This window comes from Micromys minutus (assembly GCF_963924665.1).
Source record: "Micromys minutus genome assembly, chromosome: 7".
Classification (NCBI taxonomy): Eukaryota; Metazoa; Chordata; class Mammalia; order Rodentia; family Muridae; genus Micromys; species Micromys minutus.
The window spans coordinates 75,560,529-75,587,196 of NC_137976.1; the positions used below are offsets into that span (position 1 = coordinate 75,560,529).

At 39.3% G+C, this 26,668-nt stretch overlaps 1 protein-coding gene across 1 annotated transcript in view; it reads right to left on the reverse strand.

Moving 5' to 3' along the window:
• The window catches only part of SPIDR (scaffold protein involved in DNA repair), a gene marked incomplete at its 5' end in the record, with an annotated part of 232,876 nt that overhangs the window by 175,248 nt on the left and 30,960 nt on the right, over positions 1-26,668 (reverse strand). Inside the window, one exon of the mRNA XM_080919387.1 lies at positions 23,139-23,302. Coding sequence (XP_080775513.1) covers positions 23,139-23,302 — 164 coding nt within the window. The remainder of the gene's footprint in view (positions 1-23,138; positions 23,303-26,668) is intronic.

The following is a 26,668-nucleotide window of genomic DNA, read 5'->3' on the forward strand; positions in this document are numbered from 1 at the left end:
AACTGGGAATCTTCACCTTCTTCTATTCCTATTATTCTTAGGGTTTTTTTTTTTTTTTTTTTTCTTTGTGCCCCAAATTTCCTGAATGTTTTGGGTAAGGAACTTTTTACACTTAGCATTTTCTCTGACCAATGTATTAATTTCTTCTATGGTATCTTTTATGCCTGAGATTCTCTGTTCCATCTCTTGCATTCTGTTGATGGTACTTATGTCTGTAGGTAGTTCTCTTTTCTAGGTTTTCCATTTATTTCCAGGGTTGCCTCCATTTATACTTTCTTTATTACTTCTATTTCAATTTTTAGGTATTGTACATTTTGTTCATTTCATTCACTTGTTTGTGTTTTCCTGCATTTCTTTAAGGGATTCATTTCTTTCCTCTTTTAAGAGTTTTTACCTGTTTGAGAGTATTTTCCTGTAGTTCTTTAAAGAAATCGGTTATATCCTATGTAAAGGCCTCCATCATCTTCATGAGATGGGGTTTAGGTCGGAATCTTGCCCTTCAGGTGTGTTAGGATATTCAAGGCTTGCTGTAGTAGGAAAGCTGGGTTCTTATGGTGCCATATTGCATTGGCTTCTGTTGATTATGCTCTTGTGCTTGCCTTTTTCTGTCTGGTTTTCTCTAGTGTTAGCTGGCCTGGGTTTCATGAATTAGAGCACACCTTCCAGGAGGCAGGTGAAACTGTGTGTCCTATGTTAGAGCAGGTCTCCTGGGACGCATGCAGAGCTGTGTCTCTGTTTAGAGCAGGTCTACTGTGACTCTTGTTGGAATAGGCCTTTTGTGTTCCTGTGTCCCTGGTTAGAGCAGTCATCCTGGGTGACAAGCTGGGTTGTAGGCTAGGGGAGCTTGCACACAGATCCTCTGAGAGTGCTGGTGGAAGTGTAGACTGGAGGTGCTACCTATACTCTTCAACTTTTGTTTACAAGCTCTGTATTAATTTTTCTACAGCTGGGACTAATTTCTACCAACTTAGAGGCTTAAAAAATATATAGTTAGCAATCAGATTCACTTTCCTCTGCTCAGCATTCCACAAAACTGATATCAAAGTATTTACTGGGCTTAGCTCTCCTTCACAGACTTTAGAGAAATATCCAAATTTCAATGCCAGCTTTGGCATAATAGGACATAAGTCCCATTCTTTACTGGCTAACTGCTAGGTCTGTTCTATTCTCTGAAACACTGTCATATATGGTGGGGCCTCCTCATCCTTATAACATCTGCAGAATATCAACCCAAGTCTTACTTTCAATCTCTCATTTCCTAGATACTAGACATACACAGACAAAGGTTCATGGGATTGGGTCATATCCACTGTAGAAGTGAAAACCAAATGTGAGATAGAGCTAAGTATAATTACAGTAGTAAAATCCACTAAAATCAAGACAACAAATCTTTCTATACATAGTAGAAAGTACGTATGTTATAGTCACTTAGAATTCACTACCACAGTTAAGCAAAGCACACACACAAAAACAACAACAACAAAATGGTCTTTAATTCCAGTACTCGGGAGACAGAGGCAACCAGATCTCTCTGACTTCCAGGCCAGCCTGGTCTACACAGTTCCACGACAGCCATGACCTTGTCTCAAAAAAAAAAAAAAAAAAAAAGGCTAAAAACAAAACAACATCAAGGGGGGGGCTTTAATCCATTTATCTTTGCAAAATTTCAGAGACATTTATATTGAGATATATATTTGTATGTCTCAATTTCACATGATAAAAATCAAACAACTAAAAACTTTCATTATCTAGGATCTCTATTATGCCACCTAGTAGAGAGGACTCCAGGATTTCAACGATCAAGTGGGCATTTTATTTGTAATTTATTGTTTTCTTTTTATATCAAATAGAACTTTAACTCCTTCACTGATGATAAATATTAAGAATTCAATCTTTCTCTTCATTCTCAGGTAGTTTTCATTTCTAACACAAGATTATTAAAAGTAACTGGTCCCCTAATCTGACCTCTTGCTGCTTTCTTTCTTTATGTCTGTGTCCCTACCTGCACCATTCCATACTTTTCTAGAGAGAAAGTTCCCAATACTGTGCTCTTGGTTCTCTCCAGGTAGAGCTATAAAATACCTTATCTCAAGGCTCAGTTAGTACTCATTTTGTACCTGCAGGGATCCAAACTCAACACCTCAGACCTACCTAACAGTCTCATACCAGTATCACACCCTCAGAATCAGGGTCCTTCACTTTCCTGACCCAACATGAAGTCTCTGCTCAGTTCTCTGCTCTAGAAGACACATTCTGCCCAAAAACTCCAGAAAGACTGACCTCATCCACAATCTCTTCTTGTTCTGACAAGTCTATTTAACATGTTCTGGCTTCTACTGTTCTTAACACATGCATTTTACCTATCCTACTTTACCACAAAAGATATGTACTTCTGTGACTCACTCATGGTACAAACACAGGAAGCTAAACAATTTCTTTTGCCTATTGTCCTAATTTGTGTTGTATTGCTGTGATACAACTCCATAACCAAAGCCGGGTGTGTTGGCACACAACTGTAACTCCAGCACTTGGAAAGTACAGATCAACTTCCTGGAAAGCCAGGGCTACACAAAAAATCCTGTCCCAACATGGCCCACTCCACATACACCCCAAAAATCCACCATGACTAAAAGCAACGTGGAGAAAAAGGAGCTGATTTGGGTTACATATCCCCAGTTCACAGTCTATCAAGAAGAGAAGTCAGAGCAGGAACTCAAGCATGAACCTGAAGGGAAACTAAAGGTTGGCCAAGAAGAAGATAGCTCACTGTTTGCTTGGCCTCCCTTCTTAGAGAACCTACGACTTCCTGCCTGGGGGTGACATCATCCAACACCAGTCTTTAATTCATGGAAATACTCCATAGACCTGCCTACAAGGCCAATCTGATTGAGACCTTCTTTTTCAATTGAGATTGTCTCAATTTTTTGTCAGGTTGACCAAAAACTAAGCAGTACACCCACAATCCAATATATGCTCTGGTCGTCTACACATTCACCTTTCTTTACCTAGAAGTAGAAAGGCCAGTAACTTAGGCCATCTACTCTGGTATAATTGAGAATGAAGTGATTGTTTAAATAAGAGTAACTAAGTAAATTCAAGTCAATTTATTTAACATTTAAGTTACAGTTCTAAAAACATATATAAATGGAAAAGAGATTCTAAAAAAAGAAGATATTTCTTCCTTTGGACATCAAAAATAGAACAAAAGAAGCATAAAGCAGGAAAAGAGACCATAAAAATGCTTTTTTCCTGTATATAAGATGGTGACTTGGTAAGATGTTTACTTCTCATACCACCATTAAACCTGGGGCATATTAGACATGCTTTCTAATACTGATCAACTAAGACATAGGAGCTGCCATGTGACATCCCAGCAAAAAGCAAGAAAGCCAGAGGAACACCCTGCTTACATCTTTGGCTTTATTTCCAGGACAGGACAAGTTATCTGAGAGTTTGGAATTGGTTAAGGTCTGTTTCAAGTAACAAAGAATTAAAGGTGATCAGATTCTGTTCTAAAATGAATAAAATGCACCATTAACCAAATGACTAATTTCTTAAAGAATAATACTTTATTGGAGTAGTAAAAGCAAAGGTCATGTATTTCTCTTTTTTGTGTTTCACCTAGGGAAAGTATGCCAATGTACTTATAAGACAAGTTCAAGCTGGGAGAGAAATCTCAGTGGTAGTGTATCTTTGAATGAATATGGCCCTAAGATTCAATCTCCAGTAAAAATCCCATACATTTCCTGTTTGTAAGTAAGTGCAATTCTTAACTCTGAAAAAAATCCAGCTACCTTGGATTTCTGAGAAAGTGTTGGGTCCATAGTGGTTTTCTTCTTTCTTTACATCTTTGTGTGTGTTCTTTATTTCATATAAACACATACAGAGGGAAACAAAGTCCATTCTAAGGATGTTAAGAAGTTGTTTCAGCTGACAAGTAAATATGAGTGATTAAAGTTCAGTGCAAAATACATTTAATTGGCTGGCTCTGGGCACCCTATCAGACACACACTACAGAGAGAAGCCTTGGCCACAGGGCACGAAAGAGGCTAAGCAAACATGGCGTCTAACCAGTGACAGTGCAACAAAACTTAGGACAGGACATGTTGACCCTGCATCTGTAATGGGTTGGTCTGATGCTACTTGTATTCAAATTCTGCATGTCAAGATCTGGTTGCTCCAAGATGATCAGATACTCATATATACCAGCTTTTGTTGTATAAGCTTCTAAGGTATCCATGACTGGTTAATAAAAATGTTTATAGCCTGTGGCATGGTAGAAGAAAGGTAGGTGGGGCTTCGGTTTCCAAGTTTGGGGTCTGAAGCAGGAACCACGAGAAAGGAGAAGAGAGAAGAGGTAAAGGACCATGAGAAAGGTGGATTGTGAGCACATGGTCCTGAGGGCCAAGCTGCTGGAGTAGGAGAACATGGCAAATGACAGGGAAGTAGACAAAATAGCATAGAGAGTTGATATCTGCCTAGCTCTGGTGCTTAAAGGCTTATTATAAAAATAAAGGTTTCATGTCTTTTATTTGGATACTAAATGATATAAGGTAGGGTAGAATCTCCCAAATAATATTTACCACAACACCTATCACTGCAGGACTTTCAATCTGATGCAACTACAACACAGATTCAGGCTCAAATAGAACCTCTCACTCTGTGAAGCTACAAGTCATTTCTGCTGTTCACTTGAAGGAGGGTGCCTCGTTCACATGTAGAAAAATGCATAGTGCCTTGTGTCCTCATCAAACAGGTTCCTGCAACCATGCCTCTGCTCCCAAAACCTGTCCTTTGGCCCCTTCAGTAACTCTAGGATTTACATCAAAGGACATGCCGCATATGTCCCTGAGAGTTAAGGGTCCTTTGCTCCTGGCTTTCATGATAAACAAAAGGTATGTTCTCTAGGACAAATTGAGTCAACTAAAGTACAACTCTTGCTGGATTCCTGCCTTCAGTGCTTTACATTTCCCTGAACCTGTTGTCTCCATCCATCCTTCTCATCTACATTCCTGCTCTTCCACATAGTCCTCTACCTCAGCAATTCTCAAGAAACACACCTACTGTGGTAAATATTATTTGGGAATTTCTACCCCACCTGAGATCATTTGGTTCTTAAATAAAAGACAAAAAACCAATCAAACAAACAAACAAAACCTTTATATTTATAACAAGCCTTAAAAAGCACTAGAGCTTGGCAGATATCATCCCTCTGTGACATTTTGTCTACTTCTCTGTTGATAACCCCAAATATAACTTGCCATGGCTACTGCTATCTCCACTGGCCAGCCTCACAGTCATGCTCTCAGGACCACCTACTCCATGGATGCTTCTTTCTCCTCTTTAGATCTCCCTATCCGATCTCTCCTAACACTCCTAGCCCCAGGAACTGAAGCCTCTCTTCTGCCCAGCTACAGGCTGGAGGCTTCTTTATCCAACCAATAACTGTAACCTACGGAGCAAGGTTTGCATGACAGAAGTTGGCACTGTGAGAATTCACTTGTTTTGAAGTGTCTAGACCCTGGGATACAGAATTTAGCATTACAATACATAGCAACAGACTAAACCTCAACAATCACCTATAGATCTTGGGTTTTGTTTTTTGTGTGGTTTTTTGTTTGTTTTTTAAAAAGAACACAGAGAACTGAGGTAAGCAAAGAATATACACAGACAGATACATAGCATTCTCTTCGGTGCTGCTGCTGATTTCTAAGGGACCAGTCTTTGAGGACCACAACTCTACCTGATATTTACTCAATATCTGGTTTCATTTCAGCTTACCTTAAACAGACTCATCCACCCCACCCCAAGTTTGTAACCTTTTTGGAACAATAAACGACTGTCTCCATCTAGACCCTGCCCAAAAAGGGTATGCCACAGAGTCACTAAAGGAATCATGATAGTTTATCTTCAATGTGAATCTGACTAGAATTGAATTGCCTACAGCCTCATCTTTGGATGTACCCAAAAGGGTTAGCAGAAGAGTGATTTCTACCCTCAGTGTGCAAGTCACCATCCCATGGATTACGGTTCCAGACTGAATAAAAACAGCCAAAATAGGAATTCAGCCCAAAACCAGGATTTACTTCTGATTCCTGACTGTAGGGGCAATGGGACAGACACTATAGGACCATGCCCTCCACACCATGGATTATCTCCTCAAGCAGTGGGACAGAATCAAACCTTCCTAAAGTTTTCCTCATCAGGAACATCTCTGAGCAATGAGAAAAAACTAATGTAAGTAAATACTATCATTTTAGAGATGACAAAAGAGAAGTCAAGGCTTATGAGATCACAACACTCGCAATTTACTACCTATTTTTTTTAATCATTATAGGTATGTAACCCATTTATCAGTTGCACTTTTTGAAGGTTTTAATCACCATGACTCATTATTTCAATACAATATTTAAGAAAAGTATGAAATATGTAAAATTTTTACTACAGAAAAAAAAATGTTGGATCAACTCCATATATAACAACAATCAGTACGAAGAATCCATACATTTGAAAGAGAACATGGAAGGCTATATGGGAAGGTTTGAATGGGGGGAAATTATGTAATTATATTACAACCTCAAAAAATGTTTTAAATGTTAGAATAGGGTTTTACTCTGCCATGACTACAAATGTAGCAATGTTTATAGGTCAAGAATTCCAAAAACCAGGCTAAGACCTTAAAGCTCCAGAAGCACACGAGAAACAGCAGGCAAGTTGCTCACTTTTGATTTTTGCTCCATGTGAACTTGGTTTGAACATGAAGAAATTGGGACAACTGACATATAGTTGTTAGCATTCTTGAAGTTGAAGGCACCTAGGAAACCTGGATCTTGCTGAACAGTAATAGCTAACTAGAACTGACCTACAGGAACAGGAGAGCCTCCCTGGGTACTTAGGACCCTGCATTCCTCTTCTACATCATCTGCCTGGAGCATGGAGTTACATAGTTTGAGAGATGAGCAGCAAACAGACTGAACAGAATATATTTCACTAAACTGCAATGTTCACAGTAACAACCTGGCTCATGGCAATAACAGGCAAATTGCCAGCCACACAGCAAAAAAATCATAAACTATATCTTGCTGTCTCTCTTCTGGAAAAGTAAGTACCTCCATTTCTATAAAGGAGAGCTGTACCTTGCCCCAGGCTTTATGCTTGAAGGCAAAGGCATAGTACCAGTTCGCACAGCACTGTAATGAGCCTGCTCTGAGAACCCGTGTTTAGAGAAGGAAACCAGTAGCATATTCTTAAATGATTTCATAATTCAAAAAATATTTTCAAAACAAAAAGTATAGACAATATACAGAAATTACTGTACTGTTTTTATAAGTGAGATGCTACCTGTAGTGAGTTGGCTTTATACTGCTTATATTCTAATACTAATTTGGAGTCCCCAAATCTGGTTACCCCAAAGACAAGAAAGCCCGCACACAAGACACTGAGTGATGTGCACCCAATTGATTGTGACAGGTAAATAAAAATTTCAATAGCTGATAGCTGGGCAGAAGGGATATAGGTGGGAGAGGGGACCTGAAAAGGAGGAGAAGGAGAAGGAGCAGGAGGGGGAAGAATCCGCCATGGAATGAAAAAAAAAAAAAAAATGTGCAGGAGGAAGAAAGAACAACCATTGGTTGATAGAGGGAAGAAAGTGTAGCCCCGAGGGCTGCCCAATTGGAGCCAAGAGCAGCACAGATAAAACATAGTAATAACTTGGGTAATCGATGGGGAAATATAGTCTAACAACATGAAGGGTAGGCAGCCGCCCAGCCATTGTGCTGCTTAATACATATTGAAAATATAAAGGTTATATGTGTCTTTTATCTGAGAACTGAATGATCAAGGTGGGGTGGAAGCCCCATGCTGCGGTAAATATTAAAAAGAAAGAAAGAAACTCCAACCCCGCTATCGCCAGCATGGTAGAGTCACACGGCATCTACAGGGTATTTTCATCTCAGTTACTCAGACTCCACAGACTCTCTGCCCAGACCTCTCAAAACCTCTCCACCCAACTTGCTAAGTTCCCCAGGCAGGTCTCTACCTCACCAACCCCACAACCCTCACTCTCACCGGCATCATGGCGTCTGAAGGGTATTTTCGTCTCCGATAGCTGGCGTTGGCAGACTCTCTGGTCTCAGCAGCCATCCTCTGCTGCAAATTCTGGCTAACATTCCCAGCAACCCAGTAAAATCAAAACTTATGAGGCTTGTAATTCACCAATCAGATTTATATCAATGAATTCCCACTCCACAAAACAGCCACACAATAAACTCAGAACCAGTTGATATCGACATAAACTGCCCACCTGGTAAGACAAATTATCCTGTAATAATCCATTCCTATTAAGATATTCATAGCTACCTGTGGCTATTTAAAGCCACATGAAGATCAACTTCCTCCTCCATCTTGGCTTCTTCCTCCCTCTCCTATCTCTCCTCCACCTTTTCAGACCTTTATCCCTGCCTGTCTTTTTCACTGCCCAATCACAGGTCTTGCCTTATCTTGTGTCTACCCTCACCTGAATATCAACATTAATAGCCCTGGTTTGGAATTTAAATAACTTTTACTATAGATCCCTACAGTGAACTTTATAAACTTTTGAGTGACCAATGGTTAGGTCAGCTGACGTTCTAGAGCTCTGGAGACAAGGTTGAAATCAACCCACTACCCCTGTCCTGAAAGAAAAGCATTACAATAGAATTGGCACACTGTTGAAATCAGTTCCTTTCCCCCTATTTGGGCCTTAAGAGACAGACAAATAAAAAGGGTGGCTCTGCTTTCCTTAGAAAAATAGAGAACTTGGGAGTCTCAAACAGAAGCCCCAATCCACAGTGTCTTGCAAAAGAATGAGCCAGTTGCTATGAACATTGTGGTGCATGTATCTTTGTTGTATATTGGAGTGTCTCTGGGGTATATGCCCAGAAGTGGAATAGCTGGATCTTCAGGTAGTACTATGTCCAATTTTCTGAGGAATCGCCAGACTGATTTCCAGAGTGGTTGTATTAGTTTGCAACCCCACCAATAGTGGAGAAGTGTTCCTCTTTCTCTGCAAACTCGCCAGCATCTGCTGTCATCTGAGTTTTGGATCTTGGCCACTCTGACTGGTGTGAGGTGGAATCTCAGGGTTGTTTTGATCTGATGGCTAAGGATGTGGAGCACTTCCTTAGATGTTTCTCAGCCATTCGATATTCCTCAATTAAGAACGTTTTGTTTAGCTCTGTACCCCATTTTTTAATAGGGCTGTTTGACTCTCTGGTGTCTAGCTTTTTGAGTTCTTTGTATTTCTTGGATAATAGGCCTCTATCTGGTGTGGAGTTGGTAAAGATCTTTTCCCAACTTTTCTCTTGGTTGCCGTTTTGTTTTCTTGACAATGTCCTTAGCCTTACAGAAACTTTGCAATCTCATTAAGTCCCATGTGTTAATCTTTGACCTTAGAGCTTGAGCCATTAGTGTTTTGTTCAGAAAATTTTCTCCTGTGCCTATGTGTTCTAAGGTTTTCCCTACTTTCTCATCTAATAGTTTCAGTGTATCTGGTTTAATGTGGAGATCTTTGATCCGCTTACACTTGAGCTTTGTACAAGGAGATAAGAAAGGGTCTATTTTTATTCTTCTCCATGCTGAGTGCCAATTGGACCAACACCATTTGTTGAATAGGCAGTCCTTTTTCCATTGAATGTTTACAGCTCCTTTGTCAAAAATCAGGTGACCATATACATGAGGGTTCATTTCTGGATCTTCTATTCTATTCCATTGATCCACGTGCCTATTTCTGTACCAGTACCATGCAGTTTTCAGCACAATTGCCTAGTAATATAATATAGCTTGAGGTCAGGGATAGTGATTCCCGCAGATGTTTTCTTGTTGTTGAGGATGGATTTCGCTATTCTAGGTCTTTTGTTATTCCAGGTGAAACTGCACATTGATCTTTCCAACTCAATGAAGAACAGGGTTGGAATTTTGATGGGGATTGCACTGAATCTGTAGATTACTTTTGGTAGGCCATTTTTAAAATGTTGATCCTTCCAATCCATGAGCATGGGAGATCTTTCCATTTTCTGAGATCTTCCTCGATTTCCTTCTTTAGAGGTTTGAAGTTCTTGTCATACAGGTCCTTCACTTGCTTAGTTAGAGTCACACCAAGGTATTTCATAGTTTTTGTGACTATTGTGAAGGGTATCTTTTCCCTAATTTCTTTCTCCAGATGTTTGTCCTTTGAATATAGGAAGGCTACTGATTTGTTTGAGTTAATTTTGTATCCAGCCACTTTGCTGAACTTGTTTATCAGCTGTAGGAGTTCTCTGGTGGAATTTGTGGGGTCACTTAAGTACACTATCATGTCATCTGCAAAAAGTGATGTTTTTACTTCTTCCTTTCCAATTCTGGGCATATACCCCAGAGACATTCCAATATACAACAAAGATACATGCACCACAATGTTCATAGCAGCTCCATTTATAATAGCCAGAAGCTGGAATGAATCCAGATGTCCTTCAGTAGATGAATGGATACAAAAATTGTGGTACATTTACACAATGGAGTACTACGCAGCTACAAGAAACAATGACTTAACCAAATTCTTAAAAAAATGGTTGCATCTAGAGAATATCATCCTGAGTGAGATAACCCAGTCACAAAAGAACAGACATAATATGTAGTCACTGATATTGGGATGCTAACCCCAGAGGCTCAGACTGCCCCAGAAACAACTCACAGACTGTGTGAAGTTCAGGAAGGAAGGAAAACAGAACAAAACAAAAAGAAAAAAAGGGCGTGGTGCTCAATCCTTGCATACTGGGAGGGCGTTGACTGATTTCGGGTTGCATCCTGTTTTACATGTGCTTTTTGCTCATTGTGGCTGGTGAGTCCTTGATGCAGAGTATCGAACCTTGAAAAGGAGAGGGAAAAAGCCAAGCACTGACACAGTTGTGTTTGTGTACATTTATGCAAAGATGTTTGAATTTTTTTCTTTTATCTTTGTTTTTGAAAATAGAGTTAAAAAAATAAAGAACAAGGATGAAAGAAAGGACAGTTTGGACATTTTTGCATAAATGTGTACAGGTGCATTTTTGTCAGTGTTTGGCGTTTTTTCTTTTTTGAGGTTTGATGCTCTGCATTGGGGTCTTGCTGGTTGCAGTGAGCAGAGAGTGCATGTGGGGCCGGATGTGACCCGGAATTGGTCGGCGTTTTCTTGGTGTGTGGGGATTGAGCATGATGTTTTTTTTTTGTTTTGTTTTGTTTTCTTTTCTTTCTTTCTTACATTCTTATTTAATCACATTTCTTGTATATAGTATAAATTTATAGCAAGATATTTTACATAAAAATTTGAATTTATATTTTTTGTTTATTGTAAATCTCTCACTTCTGTCCATGAAGTTTTGATTGAATAAAGTTTAATATTCTTTGAAGAAAAAAAAAAAAGAATGAGCCAGTTAAAGTTTGGAAAAAGGGTTTTTGTCTCAATACAGTAGAAACAGAGGAGAGGATTTAAACTTCTCACTCAATATATATATAGACTAGTGATAAAAACCAGATATTCTTCAAAGTGTAAACAGAAATAAGGGGTGAGATTCATGCTCACTATCACCAGAGCTCTATGAAGTTCTAGTTACACTAGAGTTAGTGTCTTAACCTGAAAATAAGTTTACAAAAATGTCAATAGTAATTATCTCTATCCAATACCTATCTATAAACCTGCTACAATTGAAAATGGGTTACTAGGAAACCACTGTAAACTTATGATATCTAAAATAGAGAGGGAAAGCTAAGTTGTTGCCTTTTTAGTTCTGTTTTGTTGTTGTTACAGCTGCTGCTGCTGCTGCTACTGTTGTTTTCCAAGGCAGGTTCCCCCTAGGCCCAGGCAAACCACAAACTAACAGTGTGTCTCAGACTTGCCTTTATTGCCTTTAATTTGTGATGCTCCTGCCTCCGCATCCTAAATGCTAGGATTACAATCATATACCACTGCATACAACTTGATGAAAATGTAAGATACGAAATAAGAAAGGTATGCTGGGTAATTAATGGGGTGGAGGCAAGGAGGGAGGGAGATAGAAAGTTAAAGGGGGGAGCTAAATAGCAAATAAGAAGATATTACTATTTTTCTTTTCTTTTTTTAGGACCTGAACACCCACAAACCTGCTGCCATCACAAATAAATATATCTTCCTCAATTCTCTTTACCATGCCTTTCATGAATTATTAAAATATTACATGCTTAACATACATAGTCTTTCCATTGTATTCCCTTGCCTGAAATATTTCAGCACTCTAAATTTCAGACTTTAGGCTGTTTTTCTTAGATGTGAAACCCAAAGCATTTATTGATAGAAATGGTTCTTTGTGCACAGGCTAACTTAAGAACAGGGAGGGGCCCAGAGGTGGGGAGAGGAAGACACCCAGTGGTCCACCTGCAATATGGCCTGCCTGTAGTGGGAGCCACTACAAAGTAAGTATGGTGGGTAAAAAAGCCTGTTATTGAGTCCCTGCCCTGCCACCTGAGGCCATGGTGAGATAGATGCCAGCCTGTGCTGATGCTGATGACCATGTCTGGGTCTGTGGCAATGCAGCAGCAAGGGTCTGTGTCTATGTCCGTGACTCATATTACCATTAAAGACCATGCACATTTCCCTGGTCTGGGCTGTCACCTGAGATCATATTGCCACACTGATGTCTAAAGGTGGAGCAGTGCTAGCCCCACCTTTAATGGCTGTGGTACTTAGACTGGGCAGCAGAGTAAAGCTGGCCCTGGTGGCTAGAACATGGGTGAGCCAGGGAGCAGGAGAGCTGACCCAGTCCCTGGCCAGTTTTAGTACTTGGGGGAGACACCTACACCCCGGAACTGAGAACAGTAGAGCTGTCTCTATTGGTATGGGTGAAGATGAGCTGTCCCAGAGGGTGAGTGTTGAAGAGCTGACCTTGCCCCTTGTCAGCTGCAGCACTGGGTGAACTGGATGGAGCTGGAGAGCTCCTCCTAGTGGTACAGTAGCAGGAGAGCTGGCAAGCTGACCAACTCAGCTACTACCCAGGCCAAGATAAAAGGCTTTGAGTTGGCCTACTCCAGCACCTATCTCACCTCTGAACTGCTGGAGTGTGTGAATGAGCCAGTCCTACTGATCCAAAGCTGCAGGATCTCTACAACACAGGGCAATAACAAGATATCCAAGAGGAGTCCCAGTGAGGATCCACTACTGATGGTGTAACAGAAGCCAGAGGCCTCCAACCATACCAATGACTCCCTGCAGTGAACACTTGCAAGTAAACATATGTGGATAGCAGTGCATACTGTGGGATACACCATGATACACTACAGCTTCTATGATGAGATGCTTTCTATACTTTGTTTTATTTGATTTTAATCCTTTAAGAAAATCTTACATGAGTTAGACAGTTAAACTGTCTAGATGAACACCAAAAATGATCCTTACGAGCAAAGTTATTTGGGGCACATTTCTATTTGAGATATAGCCAAGTAACTCTCACATGCAAAATAAACACAGTGATACTATTTCAACAGAGTCACTCTGGAAACTGAATGAGATAACACTATGCAAGAGACTGTCGCAGCCAGCACATTGGGGAAATACATACAAATGAAAGTTGTCATTACTGTGCAGTTTTAAAATTGAAGTTTACTATCCAAACGTTCCTAACATTTTCATTCACACTGGTCTTACTTTGCAGAGACAGTACAAAGTCCTTTCCTACCCACTGCAAATGAACTACCTATTCAATAGTTATCTTCACTGAAATTCCTTTAGAAAAGACACGTGCTACAAATCACAGCCACGTATTTCGTTCATGGAACATGGGTTGAAGAACATTACTACAGAAAATGTTGGAACAGACTCTCAATTGTTGAAGTTCTGAAATAACACATGCTTATTACACATTTTTTTCTATTAAAGTACAAAACTATTCTTCATCTAGTTTTTCACATGGTTACATATTCTGATTATATCAGAACACCTGTTTGGCCTAGTACTCTCAGCCATAACATCAAAATTCAGTACTAATGAAGTCCTCTGAGGGTGTATTCATTGCATTAAAAATTATGTTCCCATGACAGTTCAAATGGACTAAGTATATCACATATGCTCATAAGCACTGCCTGATAAAGGTAGAGAAATTTTAAACTAGTTTTATTTTTATATATGTATATATTGTGTTTAAGTGTGTCTTTGTGTGCATACCATATATATGTAGTTACCTACATAGGACAAAAGTGGATATTGGATTTCCTGGAGTTATAGTTACAGATAGTTATATCCATTTCTATTAATACCACTACATATGTATCCCTGTCCAATTCCTTATCCAAGGACTCAAGAAACTGAAAACACCAACAAGTGTCCTCCAGACCATGGTATACACCTAGGACTTATTTGGATGGATATAAATGAGTATTTTTGGTAAAAGATTGAACGGGAAGATGGGTTTCTTCAAATATCATTGATCTCTTGATACCCAGGTAGAAAAAAACTAAAATGTTCCAAAGGCAAAGTTCTAACATCACTTTTAAACAATAGGTTGGTTTTAAAAACTTAATGTATTTATCAAATTCCAATACATACAAATATATATTTAGGACGTATTTGTTTCATGTATATGTGTATATATTGTGTGCGTGACAAAATAAATGTTAACAGAAAAAAACCCCATCATAAACCACTGAACTCTGCTCTGCTTTCATGGGCAAGGTGATAATTCTGATTAAGGAATGAATTTCTTCTAGAAAGAAATCAATAAATAATTGATAAATTGTAGATATTAGCCACATTAGTACACATGCCATGCGTGCGCACGCACACACACACACACACACACACACACACACACACACACACGAACAAGAAAAGCATATATTCCAACAGTCTCTAAGGTAAACTATTTTTTTTCCATTTTCATTATTGGAAACTTCCTAGTTAGGTTAAAAACTGGTTTAAATGAAAAACAAATAAAAGGTTATCTTCTGAGAATCTGGTGCACTACCTGTAATACGCCCCATATATGCAAAATAAATCTTCTTAGGGAACATTTGTTTAACATGTATGATTTCCATGTCTATTCTTGAGCTTCCTTCCTTCCTTCCTTCCTTCCTTCCTTCCTTCCTTCCTTCCTTCTTTCTTTCTTTCTTGTGTTTCTAATTTATAAAAGTGAATACATTTCTGTAGTTGGAAAACAAAAATGGTAGAGTGGGAATAGGGAGAACTAAGGGGAAACCTTTCATTACACTAAAAGGAATAATAAAATACTGAAAGATGGACATACCATGTTAGACATATACTCTTAACAATCGCTGGTTTTCTTGGTGCTAACCTAATTTTTCCAATTTTGAAATTGAGAAAAATACTTTGAGTAGATTTTTGTTTAAAGTTATAAAATAATACCTTAAATAACAAATCAGTATAATGAGTGGTAGAGTTAATTTACTTTTGTATTTTGAACTATGTATATACATATATGTCTGTGTATGGGTTTTATGAACATGCTGAGGCTTGCTTAAACCAGAAGTGTTGGAGTCATAGGTGGCCTGTGCACTAAAAACTAAGTCCTCTGCAAGCGCAGAAAGAGCTCTTAACGTCTGAGCATCTGTCTAGCATCCTACAGTGAATCAGAACTCAGCAATGGTTAAGCCAACTTGAACATGCTGAGTCATGGAAATAAGAACTAAGCGATGATCCCTCTACCAGAACCACAGAAGAGGATTGTAATCATGAAAACCAAATGTACTAATAAGCTTGTTTTAAAATGATTAATTCCCCAGACTACCTTGCATGCAAAGGCAAGAGGCGCATTCCCAACTACATCAGAATAAGTACTGGAACTTATTGGAATAACTCTGATCCTGACTGGGCGGGATCAGCAATCTTCACCAGCTAACAAGGCAGCAGAGCACCGTGTCCCTGGCACAAGTGCATACACATAAAAGGTTGAATGTTGAAGTTTGGTCTGCTGTATGTATTGTAATGGTAAAAATACTGGCTCCAGTTGCTTCAAAGACATGTAACCTTGCTCCTTAATATAAAACTACTGTATGGATGAAGATGCCTGTGGCTTGTAGCTGCATAGAAGAGAGGTAGGCAGAGCTTCGGTTCCCAGCCTTGGTGTCTGAGGCAGAGACCCTGGGAAAGGAGAGTGGAAGAAGGAAGAAGACACCACAGGGTAGGTGCATTGTGAGAACATGGATGTGACGACCAGCCAGTTGAAGTAGGAGCAGTCCAAGAGAAACACAGCAAGTTATATCTCAGGGTTATTGACAGGAACGTAGACAAAATAGCAGAGGGCTGGTATCTGTCCAGGTCTAGTACTATAAGATTAATTATGAATATAAAGGTTTTGTGTCTCTTATTTGAGACCTAAATGATCAAAGGTAAAGTAGAAACCCCAAAATAATTTTTACTGTAACAGTTGAAATACATACTAAAGGAAATATCAGCATATTGAAGTAACATAAGGGTAGTTTTAAATGTTCCTGAACACTTACCAGATATTTATTTTAAGTAAACCTAAAACCTGTACTTTATTATGGACATTTTCTATGCTTCCAACCTCCACCCACTTCTAAGTACATCAAACGTACACTCTGGCTTTATTTCTGGGCTATTCCTTCTCCAACACTGTATGAATTACCAAACACCTTGTACAGGTAGAAAGGAAGAATAAGTAAAATCAGGAAAAAATAGTTGAATCACTTCTGTAAAAAGCCGTAAATAAAAACAGGTGACAATGGTGAGCTCTGTCACTGGATGCAACTCAAACAAGTATTAGGTAATAAAATTATGTCATCAGAGAGCTCTTGACTCAGTCACGAATGTAGAATACAAATGAGAAAGACGACACTGAAGATCTTCAGATATCCACAGGCACTGGGCACACACATAGGTAAATGCAAGCAAAACACTCAAACACATCAAATAAAACACAGAGATGAATAAATTCTTTAAAAAATACAGCACACCAAAAAATGACCTGTAAAGAAAACTATTCACTGTGAATGGTACATGGAGCCTTGGCACTGGTATCAACAATAACATAGAGAAGTGCCATCCACAGACATCTGCATTTATATAAACAGTGTCTACTAACACCCACCCATAGGGACATCACCCTCTCAATTTCTCTGTGAACCTAAAAGTTTTCATTTATAAACACCTCAGAAAAAATCAAGTATCTTTTTAAAAAGGCTATTTCAATGCCAAAATAGAGACAAATATATTCCCAGACTTACAAAATTGTTTCCTACAAACCCACCTAATAAATACTGGTGGGATTTTTGGGGTCCCTCAAGTATACCATCATGTCATCTGCAAATAGTGATATTTTTACTTCTTCCTTTCCGGTTTGTATCCCTTTGATTTCCTTTCGCTGTCTAAATTGCTCCAGCCAGGACTTCCAGTACTATGTTGAATAGGTAGGGGGAGAGTGGGCAGCCTTGTCGAGTCCCTGATTTTAGTGGGATTGCTTCAAGTTTCTAACTGTTTAGTTTGATGTTGGCTATTGGTTTGCTGTATATTGCTTTTATTGTGTTTAGGTATGGGCCTTGGATTCCTGCTCTCTCCAAGAAATTATTTCTTAAAGAAATATGAGAGAACACAGGTAAATAGGTAGAAGCCCTTAAAGAGGAAACACAAAATCCCTTAAAGAATTATAGGAAGATTAGGATGAAATAAATAAAATAGACTAGAAAAGCAGAAAAGAGCAACCAAGCTGCTCCTCCTCCCCACTCCTGACCCCTACAGGAGGAGAAGATGAACTAAGGAACAGGAAATGCTAAGGGAAAAAAATACAATAGGATCCATTACAATAGAAACCACAGAAACAAGAAACAAAACAGACAATAAAGAAGTACACAGCCCATTATTTAACTCAAGAAACGAATAAATTTATAAGCAATTACAACCTACCAATACTTAATCATAAAAACAGAAAGTCTATATAGATTGGCAAAGGAAAACGATTCAGCAATTAAAACAAATACCATTTAGAAAAAGCCCAGGACTTAAGGCTTCCACGCTGAACTCTACCAATCATTTTCAGAATAAACATCAACCCAGGTCTGGTATCATATGCTTTAAATCCCAGAGCATAGAGTACAAAGGTATGTGATCTCTGTGAGTCTGAGGTTAGCTAGTCTTTATAGTAAGTTCCAGGCAAACCAGAGCTACAAAGTGAGTCCTAGACTCAAAACAGAGAGAGAGAGAGAGAGAGAGAGAGAGAGAGAGAGAGAGAGAGAGAGAGAGAGAGACAGAGAGACACAGAGAGAGACAGAGAGAGAGGGAGGGAGGGAGGGAGGGAGGGAGGAGGAGAGGGAGGAAGGGAGGGGGAGAGAGGGAGAGAAGGAGGGAGGGAGAGAGAGAGAGGGAGGGAGGGAGAGAGGGAGAGAGGGAGAGAGACAGAAAAAAAAAATAAGCAAACAAAAACCAACTTAATATCAATTGAAAACTACAAATTCCAAAATATGAAATGTTCTAAGTAACCAACAGGATACCCCAACTGGAAAACTGCACACTTGACCTTGTGTGCTGAATTATAGTTAAAGCCAGGCATACTTTAAGCATCGTATAAATTTCCTTTAGTCTTTATGTACATGCTTATATGACAAATATAACTGAACTCATGTTTAGTCTTTGTTCCCACATCCAAAAAAAACTGTTTATATATGTGTGTCTTAGGGTTTTACTGCTGTGAACAGACACCATGACCAAGGTAATTCTTGTAAGGAAATCTAATTGTGGCTGGCTTATAGGTTCAGAGATTCAGCCCATTTACTGTCTAGGTGGGAACATGGCAGCAACCAAGCAGGCATAATGCAGGAGGAGCTGAGAGGTCTACATCTTGTTCCAAAGGCAAATAAAAACTGGCTTCCAGGCAGCTAGGGCAAGGGTCAAGCCCATGTCCATAGGATACACTTCCTCCAACAAAGCCACATCCACTCCACCAAGGCCACACAACCAAATAGCACCATGCCCTATGCCAAGCAGATTCAAACCAGCACAGTATGTAAATAGTCCAAAAATTCTAAATCTAAAATACATTTTATCTAAAACAACCTCAGATTAAAAAAAAAAACAAAAAACTAAACCTATTTTGCTTTCCTATGTATCTGATTTATTTCACCCTATGCTCACCAATGTTACTAACAAGCATCAAAATTCCTTTCTTTTTAAAGGATGAACAGTATTAATTACATATTTATAACACATTTTATCTTCCCATTCATTCATGTCTAAACATCTAGAGTTGCTTCTACCTCAAGCTGCACTGCAGAGCAATCAAGATAAAAACTGTATGGCATTGGTACAGAGACAGGAACGTAGATGAATGAAATAAAATTTCATTCAGAAATGAACCCACATACCTATGATCACCTGATCTTTGCCAAAGGAGCTAAAAATATCCAGTGGAAAAAATAAAGCATTTTCAACACATGGTGCTGGTTCAACTGGAAGTCAGCATGTAGAAGAATGCAAATGAATCCATTCTTATCACCTTGTACAAAGCTCAAGTCCAAGTGGATCAAGGACCTCTACAAAAACTTAATCCACTGAAACTAATAGAAGAGAAAGTGGGGAAGAGTTTAGAACACATAGGCACAGGGGAAATTTTCCTGAACAGAACACCAATGGCTCATGCTCTAAGATCTAAAATCGAAAAAAATGGGACCTCATAAAATTGCAAAGCTTCTATAACGCAAAGGACACTGTCAATAGGACAAAACAGCACCAACAAATTATAGAAAGAATCTTTACCAATCCTCCATTTGATAGAGGGCTAATATCCAAAATATACACAAAGAACTCAAGAAGTTAGACTCCAGAGAATCAAATAACCCTATTTAAAAAATGGGGGACAGAGCTAAACAAAAAATTCTCAACTGAGGAATACCAAATGACTGAGAAGCACCTAAAGGAATGTTCAACATCCTTAGTCATCAGGGAAACGTAAATCAAAGCAACCCTAAGATTCCCCCTTATATCAGTCAGAATGGCTAAGATCAAAAACTCAGATAACAGCAGATGCTGGTGAGGATGCCAAGAAAGAGGAACACTCCTTCACTGTTGGTGGGGTTGTAAACTGGTACAACCACTCTGGAATTCAGTCTGGCAGTTCTTCAGAAAACTGGACATAGTACTACCTGAAGACCCAGCTATTCCACTCCTGGGCATATACCCCAAAGAAGCTCCAACATATAACAAGGACACATGTTCCACCATGCTCATAGTAGCCTTATTTATAATAGCCAGAAGCTGGAAAGAACCCAGATGTCCTTCAACAGAAGAATGGATACAGAAAATGTGGTACATTTACACAGTGGAGTACTATCCAGGTATTAAAAACAATAACTTTATGAAATTCTTAGGCAAATGGATGGAAAATATCATCCTGAGTGAGGTAACCCGATAACAAAAGAACACACATGGTATGCACTCACTGATAAGTGGATATTAGCCCAAAAGCTCAGAATACCCAAGATACACTCCACAGACCACATGAAGCTGAAGAAGTTGGAAAACCAAAGAGTAGATGCTTTAGTTCTTCTTAGAAGGGAAAACAAAATATTCACAGGAGGAAATACGAAAACAACATGTGAAGCAGAGACTGAAGAAAAGGCCATCCAGAGAGCCTTCCTTATACAGTCAGGAAACTCAAACAATATTGCTGAAGTGCATGCTTACAGGAGCCTGACATAGCTGTCATCTGAGAGGCTCTGCCAGAGCCTGAGAAATACTAAGTTGCATGATCTCATCCAACCACTGAACTGAAAACAGGGTCCCCAATTAAGGAGTTAGAAAAAGGGCTGAAGGAGTTAAAGGGGTTTTCAAACCCATAGAAAGAACAACATTATCAATGAACCTGACTTTTAGAGCTTCCAGAGACTAAACCACCAACCCTGGAGTACACATGGAGGGACCCATGGCTCCAGCCACACATATAGCAGAGGAAGGCCTTATCTGGCATCAGGGAGAGGAGAGGCCCTTGGCCCTGTGAAGGCTCAATGCCCCAGTGTAGGGAAATGCCAGGGTGGGAATATGGGAGGGAGTGGATGGGTGGGTGGGGAAACACTTTCATAAGAGGCAGGGGGAGGACGGAAGGGATAAGGAGATTCCAGAGGGAAAACCGGGAAGGGAGAAAGCATTTGAAATGTAAATAAAAAAAATATCCAATAAAAGAAATCTCAGTGAGGATCTGGCAAAATGCCTCCATGATTAAGAGCACTTGTTGCTCTTCCAAAGGACCAGAGTTTGGTTTCTAGCATCCACATTGAATGGCTCACTATTTACTATAAATCCAACCAGGAAATCTTGATAACCTCTTCTAGGTTCAGTGAGGACCCACAAGCATGTTCACATATGTGCATATGCATACACATATAAACACAAAAATAATAGCTCTTTTTAAAACACAATGAAATGCTACCTCATACTTGTTAAAACAGCTATTACAAAAACATACTAAGAGGACTAGAGAGGAAGGTGGGTTAGTGGTTAAGAGCACTGACTGCTCTTCCAGAGATCCTGAGTTCAACTCCCAACAACCACATGGTGGCTCACAACCATCTAGAATGGGATCTGATGCCCTCTTCTGGTGTGTCTGAAGACAGCTATAGTGTACTCACATACATAAAATAAATAAGTCTTTAAAAAAATACTAAGGATCATATTCTTCAGTGGTGTACTGTTACACTGGCAGACATAAGGTTGCCAGCATATATGTCTCTCCTACAACCAAAAGACAAATGACGACATATAATAATCTTACTGATCTTGAGGACTCCCCAAAACACGTTCATTCCATTCCTCAGAATCTTGACAAATATCAAACAGAAAATCATACCAAGGCACAGCACAATCAAATTGTTCAAACATAACAATAAAGAAATCTTAGGAGATCAAGAATGAGAATACTTCAGACTTATTGACAATAACTCAAGATAAAAGACAATAAAAGCACGTTTTCAAAGTTTTAAAAGAAAACCATTTTCAACCTAAAACTCTAAACACGTTTTCAGTCACATTGATATATTGTAAAAGCATTCTCCTTCCCTGTCCTCTCCTTCTCTGCATTTCTCTCTCTCAAACTATGCAATCCAAACTGGCTTCAAAGTCACAATGCTCCTGCCTCAGACTCCTCAGTGCTGAGATTGCACATGTAAATTACCACACTGCTAACACTTTTAGAATTACCAAATCTCAACCAATTATCCTCTCTAAATTGTTTTTCTGAGGCTACTGAAAAATATGTAAATATGTCTAACCAAAATGAAGGTGAAAACTAAGAAAATAACCAAGTACTGGCTAGCACAGAGCTGCATGGGGTTTAAGGTCATAAATTCATTCCTAGAATGATGGTGATGTCGTCCTGATAAAAAAAATCCTCTACAGGCTCTTATGGCACACATTGGTCCCCTCTGCCAACGCTATTCTGTGACGTTCTGAAACAGCTGGGTTAAGCCCAGTTGAAGGAAGCAGAAGGCTAGGGCCATGCTTCCTAAGATTGCAGCAGGTAGCTAAGCTAAGCCCTTTCTGTTTCTATGTGGCACCCACCAGATACTTCTAGCACCATGATGTTCTGCAGATAAATGAAGTCACACAAGCTCAGAAATAGTAAATCAAAATAAATCCTTCCATCCTTAAGTTGTTATCTGAGAGATGTTGTCACAGTTACTAAAAATCCCTAATACTAATGGTGAAGGGAGACACCAGAGTGACTGTATCCAGAGCTAGTGAAAATATAAGATCCAAAGTAGAGTAGCTAGGAGGCTGCAGGCTAGAGTTCTCTAAAACAGAAAATCTCTACTGTGTCTAAACACCTTAAACAACACAGACAAACAACAGGGACAAATTATTAGTGCTAAATTAGACAAGTTAAAAAAAATAGTAATCACTATGTTCAAGGAAAACAAAAACTATGAAAGAAGTAAGTGACCTTAGTCATCAATGTCATTTAAAAACATCAAATAATATAAACTTCAATATACCTGTACTGGGGACAGCACAAGGACAGCACAAGAAATGGAGACACTTGCTATGAGAGAGGCCTATCACTTTAGGGACAAGAGTGAGGAACAGTATGATCTTTACAAGTGACCATCCTTGAAAAGATGGAGCTACAATTACAGATTTTTAAACGATCTGTTCTTACCTCAGGGGACTCACGGCACCTGTCATCACTTGTCAGAGAGTGACCACTTGCAAAAGAAGCACAATCCGAAATGTCCAGGGCTCCGTCCTCATCGTCACACTCACTAGGCCCACCAGGATCTTCTGTGTCACTGTTAATCTCCCAGTCAATTACCTGTAATTCATCTAAAAATACATTTACCCTTATTAATTTTATATCCCCTTAATATTTACTTTACAAATATATCCTCAGTGGTTGGTATGCCCATAGCACGAGATGATTTATACAAATACACTAACAGCAAAAATTATTTGATTCTCTCTCTGGTCACGCACGGGTCCTTCCAACTCTTACCCGACCTCAAATATAAGGGAATTACTTTTATTCAATTGTTTTCAAATCCCTGTAGTTTCTTCAGCATGCTTAAGAAAGTAAGATATAAATCATTTCTCCTGTCTTATACATTTGGATGTTTTCTGAAGTAAGATGATGAAATCCCTCTCTATCAAACACAGAAAGCTGCCTCATTCCTCTACATAGTTCAGTAGTTTAGGCTTTATGAACCATGGTTTACTTATACAGTCCATTGTTAAAAACTAGCTTTCAGGACTGAAGAGATGGCTCAGTAGCTAGAAGTCTCTTTTTGCAGAGGACCTAGGTTCCATTCCACGCATCCACATGGTTCTAAAAGTCTGTAACTTCTGCTCCAAAAGGATCCAATGCCCTCTCTTGTCTCCCATAGGTACTGCATGCATGTGGTGAACAAACATGTATATATATAAGATAAAAATTAATAAATCCAAAAAATAAATGTTTTAAATTAAAAGAAATAACTTCACCCAAGAATTTTATTCCAGAAATATCTTTCATTAATATGGAAACAAACTAATTTAGTTTCATTTTACGTCATAAATATAATCTCATTATAGCTTTAGAAAATTTTAAGACAGAAAACTTAATTATGCATATATAACTTATATATAATATATACATGATATATATAGAATATAACTAAATAGCTAATAATACTAAATCTAAGCTGCTAAGCCTATATAACTGAAAGTGGTTGTCACAGGTAAACTAAATTCTAAGGTATGATACATAACATACATCTTTTCTAGAGTTCAAAGTAGAAATACTCAGAGAGCTAAGATAATGGATCTCACTCAGTAGAAGAGCTTCATTCTCATCCACTGAAAAGAAGTAACAACTCATTACCAATGTACCAGATTTAGTACCTGACTGGAAGTTAGAATTAAAAAAAAACATAATAATGAAGTTAAAATATAGTACATGGGACTGAAGAGATGGCTCAGCAACAATCATTTGCCCTTTTATAGTCCCTGTCTTCTTTTAATAAATTAAAGATATTTCTCAGGTCATGAAATAAGAGAATACTTAAAAGGAAATAACACATTTAATTCCAAGCTTCATGTTTTAGGCAAAATATAATCTTGATATCTGTAGTATTTAACATCTATCAAAGGTTTAAACAATTAAAGGAAGGAATTCGTGGAAGGGAGAACTGAAGGATGAGACACTCCAACAGCTCTGTGCACGGCTTCAGACTCCGACCACCAGCTTTATAAGAAAGTCAACACATGTTACTCTCACAGTTTAAGTATTCTAATTTTTAATTTATTGGCTAGTGTGTGTGTGAGGATGCACATATACATGCATGTACATGTATGTACAGGCTAGAAGTCATAGTCGGGTACTGTCCTACATGACTTTCAACTGTATTGCTTTGAGGTTCTCTTCCCCATCAGGATGACTTGATTAACTAACTGGTTTGTAAGCACTGGGGATTTTCCCTCCTCTCCCATGTCAGTGTGTCCAACAGGTGAGGGCGGGCACAAGATAAGACACAGCCTGTGATAGGGCAGTAAAAAAGAGAGGCAGGCTAAGAATTTTAGACAGAGAATATGGAGAAGGAAAGAAGATGAAGGAAGAGAAGGACAACCCAGTTCTGCATGACTTTAAATAGCCACAGGTAGCTACGAATATCTTATCAGGGATTGGATAATTATAGGACTATTTGTCTTATCTAGGTGGGCAGTTCATATCACTATCACTTGGCTCTGAGTTTGCTGTGTGGACATTTTGAGGGGTAAGAATTTACTGATGTAATCTAATTGATTTAAAACAAAATATGGCTGCTAGAGATTGAGATCAAGTCACTTGTGCAGCCAACACTTTACTGATACAGGCTTTCCCAGCCCCCAGTTTTTGTTTTATGGAACAAGATTTCAATACGGAACCAACTCTGGACAGCCTTTCATTCAGTCTCTGCTCCACACTTTCTCTCTGTATTTCCTTTAGACAGAAGCAATTCTGGGTTAAAAAATTGGAGATGAGTGGGTGGCCCCCAACCAGGGGCCACGCCTATTCTATAGGTTCTCCTTCCCCTTTGGGCATTTCAGCTAATCTCATCCCAGTTGGGTCCTGGGAGCCTCTTGCTTTCCTGGCAAATGGAATTTGCTGGTGGCTACCCCCAGTTCCCCATCCCCCATTGCTACACAGCTCCTTTCAACTTCCAGACCCTCTGCATATCATTCTTCTCTCTTCCCACATTGATCCCACCCCCTTTCTCCCTTACCCTCCTCTCTTCTTCCCAAGTCCCTCCCCCTACCTCTCATGCTTATTTTATTCCCCCTTCTAAGGTCTGGAACATCCACACGTTGGTCTTCCTTCATTTTGATCTTCATGTGGTCTGTAAATTGTATATACACTAATCAGTGAGTTCTTTTGTGTGTTCTTTTGTGACTAGGTTACCTCACTCAGGATGATATTTTCTAGTTCCATCCATTTGCCTAAGAATTTCACGAAGTCATTGGTTTTAATAGCTGAGTAGTGGGAACGGCAGCTCGTAAAGGCTGAACAACTGTGACCTGGAACAGAACTTAGGAACTTCTGTTTCCACCCGGAGGCGACTTCAGGACACAGAGCGGAGCCTGGCCCATCTGCCACCTGGAACGGCGGCTTGTAGAGGCTGAGAAACTGGTGGGTGGGAGACCTGGGCTGCCAGGGAGCAGAGAGATCTCTGCGGAGTGCACACGGAAAGTGCACCCCCTGCCTTGCCCTGCCCTGCCCTGTCTGATCCAGTGACCAGGAACAGAACTTTGGAACTTCTGTTCCCACCCGGCGGCTCTGAGGCATAGAACAGGGCTCTGCCCATCTGACACCTGAACCAGTGGAGATTCAGCGACACAGACCGGATATAAGAAGAAGGCAAGAACATATCACTGACAACAAAATGGCAGAGGAAAGCGAAAGAGTATATCCCAAGGAAACCAAGACAACCTGGCAACACCAGAACCCAGCTCTCCCATAACAGCAAACATCGGAATTTCAAACACTCCAGAAAAGGAAGACACAAACCTGAAATCATACCTCAAGATGCTGATAGAGATACTGAAACAAGAAAGGGAGGAAAAGCAAAAAGATTCAGAAGCTTTTAAAGAAGAAACAAGAAAAACACTCAAAGAACTCAAAGAATTAGAGGAAAACAGAATCAAAAAGATGAAGGAATAGAAGAGAGAATTTAAAAT